This window comes from Ranitomeya variabilis, chromosome 5 (assembly GCF_051348905.1).
Source record: "Ranitomeya variabilis isolate aRanVar5 chromosome 5, aRanVar5.hap1, whole genome shotgun sequence".
Classification (NCBI taxonomy): Eukaryota; Metazoa; Chordata; class Amphibia; order Anura; family Dendrobatidae; genus Ranitomeya; species Ranitomeya variabilis.
The window spans coordinates 540,934,818-540,944,025 of NC_135236.1; the positions used below are offsets into that span (position 1 = coordinate 540,934,818).

General features: G+C 40.3%; 1 protein-coding gene across 2 annotated transcripts in view; it reads left to right on the plus strand.

Annotated features, from left to right (window-relative positions):
* The window catches only part of NR3C1 (nuclear receptor subfamily 3 group C member 1), a 176,444-nt gene extending 167,910 nt beyond the window's left edge, over positions 1 to 8,534 (plus strand). For both annotated transcript variants that reach the window (XM_077265839.1, XM_077265840.1), the window contains exons 7-9: positions 3,928 to 4,055; positions 5,338 to 5,495; positions 6,357 to 8,534. In XM_077265839.1, the coding sequence (XP_077121954.1) occupies positions 3,928 to 4,055; positions 5,338 to 5,495; positions 6,357 to 6,509 (439 nt within the window). In that variant the 3' untranslated portion in view covers positions 6,510 to 8,534. The remainder of the gene's footprint in view (positions 1 to 3,927; positions 4,056 to 5,337; positions 5,496 to 6,356) is intronic.
* Positions 8,535 to 9,208: the final 674 nt, after the last annotated feature.

A 9,208-nucleotide genomic window follows, 5' to 3' on the forward strand; every position in this document is an offset into this window, starting at 1 on the left:
TCATGCACTCCATCGCTTTGGTGCTGAAGTCGGCTACCTGTGAGTATGAACGTTTTGTCTTGTTTGGTTGTTTTTTAATGCACTGAACAGCAGTGCCAACATGATGGGGGACACACCAGGAATGGGGGCCCAAAAACCAGGGGACACATATACCAGGAAGGGGAGGGGGTAACTCCTATGTCCTTGTAGGAATTAGAACACTACAAGGGCCCATTTATCTGACCAACCTACAGGAAGGGGGGTTTCCAGGTCCAAGTTTTGTAATGGGCCCATCAGACTTTATTTACGCCACTGCCATGGATCATAGCCGGAGATGAGACTAGTCCGGCGCTGCCCCCTGCCAGTTCTTCCCGTCTCTGCTCCTGGTGACTACAGGTCTATCCCATGTGTGTACATTGGGAAGAGACCTGTCAACCATCTCTAGCAGTGCTGGGAAGAATCAGCCGGGGGCAGTGCCAGCTCTTTAGTTATACTTTCCTGGAGCGTTTCAGAGAATTAGGCCGGCGTCACACTAGCGAGTTTTACGGACGTATGAGCGCAGAAAATACATCCGTAAAATACGCATGACACACGGCCCAATGATTCTCTATGGCCCAGCTCCTATCAGCCGTATTTTACGGATCCGTATTATACGGTCTTCTACGGCCGTAGAAAATCGCAGCATGCTACGTTTGTCACCGTATTGCGCAAAAAATCGCCAATGAAAGTCTATGGGGGCGAGAAAAATACGGATTACACACGGACCAGCAGTGTGACTTGCGAGAAATACGCAGCGGTGTTCTATAGAAAAGCCGGTAATTCAATTGCCGGCTTTTCATTTCTCCTTCACAAACCCGACAGGATATGAGACATGGTTTACATACAGTAAACCATCTCATATCCCTTTTTTTTTTTTTTTGCACATTCCACACTACTAATGTTAGTAGTGTGTATGTGCAAAATTTGGGCGCTGTAGCTTGTAAAATAAAGGGTTAAATCGCTGAAAAAATTGGCGTGGGCTCCCGTGCAATTTTCTCCGTCAGAGTGGTAAAGCCAGTGACTGAGGGCAGATATTAATAGCCTAGAGAGGGTCCATGGTTATTGGCCCCCCCTGGCTACAAACATCTGCCCCCAGCCACCCCAGAAAAGGCACATCTGGAAGATGCGCCTATTCAGGCACTTGACCTCTCTCTTCCCATTCCCGTGTAGCCGGTGGGATATGGGGTAATGAAGGGTTAATATCACCTTGCTATTGTAAGGTGACATTAAGCCAGATTAATAATGGAGAGGCGTCAATTATGACACCTATCCATTATTAATCCAATAGTACGAAATGGTTAATAAAACACACACACATTATTTAAAAGTATTTTAATGAAATAAAGACACAGGGTGTTTTAATATTTTATTATACTGGTAATCCACCTGAAGACCCTTGTCACCTGAAATAAAGTAAAAAAAACAAACAACAATATTCCATACCTTCCGTCGTTCCGTCAGTCCCACGATGTAAATCCATCTGAAGGGGTTAAATCATTTTACAGCCAGGAGCTCTGCTAATGCACCCGCTCCTGTCTGTAAAATGTTGTGAATGAATGGAATGCAGGGGAATGTCCTGTAGTTACCTTGATTCGCGGCGATGCGCCCCCTGCTGGATGTCCTCATATGAACTTGAGCCTGGGAAAAGTCTCAATGAGATATATATATATATACTCACCGGCCACTTTATTAGGTACACCATGCTAGTAACGGGTTGGACCCCCTTTTGCCTTCAGAACTGCCTCAATTCTTCGTGGCATAGATTCAACAAGGTGCTGGAAGCATTCCTCAGAGATTTTGGTCCATATTGACATGATGGCATCACACAGTTGCCGCAGATTTGTCGGCTGCACATCCCAAAGATGCTCCATACAAGGCAGGATGGATCCATGCTTTCATGTTGTTTACACCAAATTCTGACCCTACCATCCGAATGTCGCAGCAGAAATCGAGACTCATCAGACCAAGCAACGTTTTTCCAATCTTCTACTGTCCAATTTCGATGAGCTTGTACAAATTGTAGCCTCAGTTTCCTGTTCTTAGCTGAAAGGAGTGGTACCCGGTGTGGTCTTCTGCTGCTGTAGCCCATCTGCCTCAAAGTTCGACGCACTGTGCGTTTAGAGATGCTCTTAGGCCTACCTTGGTTGTAACGGGTGGCGATTTGAGTCACTGTTGCCTTTCTATCAGCTCGAACCAGTCTGCCCATTCTCCTCTGACCTCTGGCATCAACAAGGCATTTCCGCCCACAGAACTGCCGCTCACTGGATTTTTTTCTTTTTCGGACCATTCTCTGTAAACCCTAGAGATGGTTGTGCGTGAAAATCCCAGTAGATCAGCAGTTTCTGAAATACTCAGACCAGCCCTTCTGGCACCAACAACCATGCCACGTTCAAAGGCACTCAAATCACCTTTCTTCCCCATACTGATGCTCGGTTTGAACTGCAGGAGATTGTCTTGACCATGTCTACATGCCTAAATGCACTGAGTTGCCGCCATGTGATTGGCTGATTAGAAATTAAGTGTTAACAAGAAGTTGGACAGGTGTACCTAATAAAGTGGCCGGTGAGTGTATGTATATATATATATATATATATATATATATATATATATATATATGAGTGTATGTATGTATGTATGTATATATATATATATATATATATATATATATATATATATATATATATATATATATATATATATATATATATATATATATATATATACACACACTGTATATATGTTTTAACGAACATTTGAGCCGAAAAATCCATTAGATGTCGGTTTTGCAAGCCTGCGAGAAAATATCGTAGTACGGATTACATACGGAGGATGTCATGCGCAAAATACGCTGCCACACCCTGCCTACGGATGACATACGGATCACTATTTTGGGAACATTTCTGTGTATTACGGACCGTATTTTCATACGCTGAGTGTGACGCCGGCCTTAGACCTGGCTGCAGTCGTGCAGCCAGACTTTTATTAATGCCACCCATGGCTTGGGCAGCATGAATCAAGGGACAGGTTCCTTCTTTAAGTTGGGGAAAGTCCAAGTTGTAGGGGCACCATTTCTTTTTTTTGTCTTGGGGCGGAAGCTGAAATCGGCCCTGCAGAAGACTTCTACACATGGAATTTGCAACTACTTTCCTCTGCTCTACAATTATGACAGATGGGTGGGGAAGACAAATCCCTCTTTAGATAAATGTGCAGACATGAGCTACATGGCTGCTCTGAAATCGGAAGGTGGACAGAAGAGGGGAAAGCATAAGCATGTATAGGGGATAACTGAAATTTTGTACAACCCCAGTTAAAGATTTTTCAATCTATAGCCACCTAATGTTAAGGTTGGGATTCTTACAGCCAACCCACCTAATCATAGCTACTATATTAAAATGATTTACCTGCTTCCGTTGTATCAAATGTATTCAAGTGACCAATGATTGTCAGCTATTACGGCATTGCCCACTGTATCCTTTCTAGCTATTAGTTTACCATATAATATTGGTTTACAATCACATCAGTTGGTGAAATCTTAATGTTAAAGTATACAAGGCGTTAAGGCTATGTATACCTTCAACTTCTTTTACAAATTTAGACTATTACAAGTTGTGTACTTTTTCTTGGGTGAAAATACTCCTCAAAAATACTAAGGAGAGTATTTTTACCATTCTGTAAAAAAATAAAAAATGGTGCGACCCCTGCTGGCGGGGTTATTCAGTTACTGCACAATCCTGCGATGTTCAGTAGCTGTATGAAGGTAATCGTAGTCTCTCCCACGAATTGCCATATAGGTCTGAATGCAGCCCTATTCAGTATACCTGGTGATCCAGGTTTCTTTGACACACACCTTCATTAATGACGCAAAGGTTTTAATCACAGATCTGTTATGTCTTAATTTCTATCTATCAGCGAAAGAATGCATCTACCCTACATCCAGCAATTTCAGGACATCTTCAAGATTGTCAATGAAATGACTCGCCTTCAGGTTTCATATGAGGAATATCTGTGCATGAAAACACTGCTACTCCTGTGTACGAGTAAGTATCACTAGAGGCTGGGCCATTTTCTTCTTAAGTGTCTAGATTGTGGCCCATGTTGGTGGAATATGTTAGCATTTTACCGTTTAAAGTAAAAACAAATGTGATTTCAAAGCTAAATGTTTAGCTCAGAAGGCAGGCATACATAGGTCTTCTACAGCTGAGCGGGGGTCTCTGGAACACATGGCCACATGATCTATCACCATTGATCTGTGCGTGCCCTTCAGTCAGTAAGGTATAAAGCATTGAGCAGTCTGCAAACCCGCAGCAGTTACCATTTTTTTAGTCTGACACGTGTCCATGTTATAACTTACGGTGATGCTTATAGGAAATGAGCTATGTATGTTTCTGAATGCATTTTATGGAAGCTAATTACCTAGTGTAGCAGAAAGTAATTTCTTGGCAGAGCTGAATGAAGAAGCAAGTTAGTGAACCTGGCACCAAAAATAAGTGATAATCTGCAGGTAAGCACTGTTAAAACACCTGTAAAGCAATCGAATTGCAAGTGCAGTGAGCAAATGAAGTTCTAATCTCCATGCAGCAGTGTACTTCCAGTCATCGGGGAGGTGCAGGGGGCGGTTAGTCACTGCTCACTACAATGAGCGTGCTGTAGTTGCATACTTGCTCCTTTCTAACAGCATGCTTTGCACACATGCTACGGGATAAATTGCCAGTCAAGCAGCAGGGAAGCTTTTTACGGTTTGGTTGGTGAGCCGTGACTGTCACAGCCCCAACACCTCCTTGATGACTGGAAGTGAGCAGCTACATGGAGAATATAACTACATTTTCTCCCTGCATCTGCACTTCAAATTGGATTGCTACACAAGTGTACAGCAGTGTTTACCTTCAGTATTATATCTTTTTTCTCAAAAGTTCCGTTTTAAATGAGCTGTTTAACCAGCTCTGATGATGCCAAAGGGATCTGGTCATCTGATTCATGCTGTCTATACCTCAGGCAGCATGAAACAGACTGGCTGCATGATTACTGCAGCAGTGCTGGGAAGAGCCGGCCAAGACTGCTGGACTTGTTTACTCTCCGGCAAGATCTTCTAACTATATTTTCTTTGAAACGCTGTAGCGTTGCGGGAAAAAGCAAACATACCTAGCTTTAATTGTACAGCCAGGATTTGATTCATGCTAGCAGAGTATGAATCAGATGACCGGTTCCTTTTTTAAACGCAATTTTTTAGGAAAAAATAGTTTTGGGGGTTAATGCTTGGCTACAGTTTTTAAACGTATTCCTTTTTTCACATCCCTGTTCTGTACACATTCCTTTTTATAGTTCCCAAGGATGGTCTGAAAAGTCATGCACTATTTGAGGAAATTCGTATGACCTACATTAAAGAACTTGGAAAAGCCATAGTAAAGAGGGAAGGAAACTCCAGTCAAAACTGGCAGCGATTTTACCAACTGACAAAGCTCATGGATACAATGCATGAAGTAAGTGTTTAGAGGAATATCATCTCTACTGTTCCTGCTATGATGGCTCTAAGGCGGCCTCCTCTACCACAGCAGAAACCTAACCATAATCAGCTGCTTAAAGGGACTGTCGGCACAGAATGACTGTTCAGTCTAAGTGCAGACGCTCGGTGCTTCATGGCCAAACATTATCTATCACAGCTATCTCCTCCACCCCTTTTATGATTGACAGCTCTGGCTTTATAGAGCCAGAGAGATGGTGAAAAAAAGAGAAGTAGGTGGGGAGGTGTATATAAATGATTGTCCCTGCAATGAAGAGCCTGTACTTGGTTTGCAGTCATTGTTTGCTGTCAGTCCCTTTTTAACTTTTTGTAGGGTTTTTAAAGTGAAGGTAATCCGTTCCGTAAAAGGGTTAAGCCTACAAATAATTCTCTCTGATCCAGTGGATAGGACAAATGTATTATTGCCGGTGTGATGGGAGTTGTATAGTGGCTAAAGTTCACGTACAGTGAACCAATGTTACTCAACTTAATCGCTGATTCCAAACAAACCCCGGCTGCTATTAACAGATTCCAGTTTTGAATCTTTGGGAGACCCCCATAGACTGACATCAGAACTGCCTTCAGTTTGCCTGCAGCAGCCGCTATACGATCATAGCCTACAGTGTCCCACCTGTTACACTGCTTTGTCGGTGTGCCGCACACAAGTATGCCCTAGCACAATGCCTCATGCATGTCCAACTACAGATTAGGTGATGTGGTCAGTCAGAACGCAATCCTCACCAATATAAATAGAATACGACACTGCCACACGCTCCATTACTTGCCTTCAGCATGATTCATATATTCATGTTTTGTCATACTGTCCTTTTTTTTCTTCTAGGTGGTTGAAAATCTTCTAGCCTTTTGCTTCTACTCTTTTACGGACAAAACGTTGAGTGTTGAATTTCCGGAGATGTTGTCCGAAATTATCAGCAATCAGATACCAAAATATTCGTCTGGAAATATCAGAAAACTCTTATTTCATCAGAAGTGACTGCCTTACTAAAATTCTATATATAAATATAAATAAGTATATAAATACATAAACTTTAAAAAGTTGCCTTAAGGAAAAATAAGTCAAAAAACATAGCTTATACTGTATTAAAAAACAAAACAAAAAAAAACACGTGGTAATTGTCCTTGCAACAGTGTACCTATTGTGATTATGCACTACAGTTCATGTGGTTTACAGAGGGCCAAGATTTCGACTACAGAAAATTCCTCATTTCGCTCTCTGAAATGAGAAGAATAAGAGATCATTGAACCAGTGGCTCCATTCTAAACATTCTGGTAAAATCTTAACGTTGGATGGAAATCGTGCTACATTTTTATCAATTGTTTAATTTTCTTGTCAGGTGTTTTTTGCTTTTTTTTTTCTCCCATGGGGAAAGTTAAGATTTTGATTTCTGCATGTAACCTGCTGAAAGTTTACAAGTGTGTGTCAGAAAAGGGAAGTTGTGCCTTCTTAAGCTACTGTTTGGATCTAGCAGTTTCTTAGTTTTTACAGATTAACTCCTTTTTTTTTTTTCCCCTTTGGTTTCAAGAATCCTGTTTGTATAGATTTGGGCTCTTTTTTTCTCTTAAGGCTGGAGCAGCTCACAGCTTTTGTCACACAAGTGAAACGTAACCTTCACCGTGCATCTTTCATGCCTATATTCCCGATATTGGTCACTAGGCTCTCTCAGCTACCACTTTTACTCTGTTCGCCTCTAAGCTTTTTCAACTACCCCTACTCTCACCCTATTGGCAACTAAAGCTTTTTCAACTATTCCTACTTGCCATATTGGTCACTCGGCTCTTTCAACTACTTACAAATAAATTTCAGAGTTATCCAGCCAAATGCATTTATTTGATGAGGTTAAGTCCACTTCGGGTACCATCTTGTCTTCAAAATCGTGTACCAGATGTTCGTACAGGCCTGTACTTCCTGGGTTCTGGTCATAATCCCTATAACACACTGCAGGTGTGAGCCCGCCTTAGTGGAAGCTAAGGCAGTTGAGGCGAGGTTCACATGTTGCATGTTCGCTGCTTATCCACAGCATTTTACAGTTCTAGTAAAGTGAATGAGTTTTAACACATTCCCCACTTACAAAAAATAGCCAATTTCTGTTCTAGAATTAAACTTTTGGTGCAGGTTTCCCCTATTTCAGTGGGAACCCTAAATCCATATCATTGGCCTGTCAGGTTATGTGTTTATTTTAAACTTTCTGCAACACAAGTGCAAAGATTTTAGATGTATAATCACTTCAAATTTCAGTTGCAAACTTCCCATTTTTCGTGTGCCATAATTAGTCAGATGCAGTGGTAGAAGCTGCTGTAGCCATTTTAATGTTTGCTTATGTGTGTGCTTTATTTGTAAAGGAAACAAAAATCATAGCTATATCGAAAAGCCATTCACATGATTTTTTTAATTTAATCAGACCAATAATTTTTTTTTTTTTTTTTTAATTTTTCAGGGTCACTACAAAGCCACTTTACAGCAGAGTCATAAATAAAGTTTAACGTGGTAGAAGTAAAAAAAAAAAAAGCTACATTACTGTGTATAAATTTAATTTTATATTTATACTTTTTACAGATGTATGCCATATTGGTATAAATAAAAGTGTAGACAGATAGTGAAAGGGCTACTGCAGCTTGAAAGAACACTGGTCTATCTTTTAAATGCTTTATCTAATGTGCAAAAAGTAGTGTGAAGTCTTTCTGGACAGAACATTGATAACCATCGATTTTACAGTTCTAGATGCAAAGCGATGTGGTATTTCCGTATGTAGAAAGTTTGACCATAACAAGTTGATAGTGCTTTTCATTTTTCATGGTTTATTTTGTTTGTTTTTTTCTTCAAAGAACTAAAACTGGATATTGTCTTTAGTAAATTGAGTCTTTTCTCTGCATTTCTATTTTGTACTACTTGATATATGCGATAATCTGTAGGAGTCCAGGCATCATTCTACCTGGGCCTAGAAATTTTGCAGGTTAACAGTGTAGAAAAAATCTCGTCCTGTAACAGTGAGTCTAATTTAAAAAAAAAAAAAAAAAAAAAACATTAGTTTATGCATAATTAATTTCACATTTTCAACTTTTTACAGTTTTTAAATGGAAACTTTCATATTTTGTTTTTAGAAACTTTACAAATTTTTACAGGATTCAGACAAAAAAGTTTGTCAAACTCTAATATTTTTGTCAAAGAATAATAAAAAAAAATGTACAAGCTTAGTTTAGTTTGCTATGAAGCTTTACTAACGCAAATCGGTAGAATTTCTCAGGATTTCTCTGGCGTAGTCTCACCACCTCCCGCTGCTCTACCTCCTAGGTCTGTAGTAGAAATCTGTCTTGTACCTATAAAACGAGGATCCATTGCCCAAATGACAGTATTGAAAGCACTTATTTCCTCATCTGAGATGGCAGTGTTCAGCTGCGGAATCTGGAAGATGGGACAAACAACCACTCACTGTACCTGGATGCAGTGAGCTGCGGCACGGCTTTCTTTTGCTGTAAAGTTTTTTGGTTTTTTTGTCTGAAATGTTAAATGTCATTCAGATACATGTCAGTTAACTATATTGATAGCAACTTTTGTTTCCATGTCTGTTTGATATCTGTAACCCTCCCCTGCTTCATTGATTTATTGTATTGTGGTGTAAATGGCCTAATGTATTGTGATGTCCATATTCCTGTAGTGCATAATTTAGTTATCAT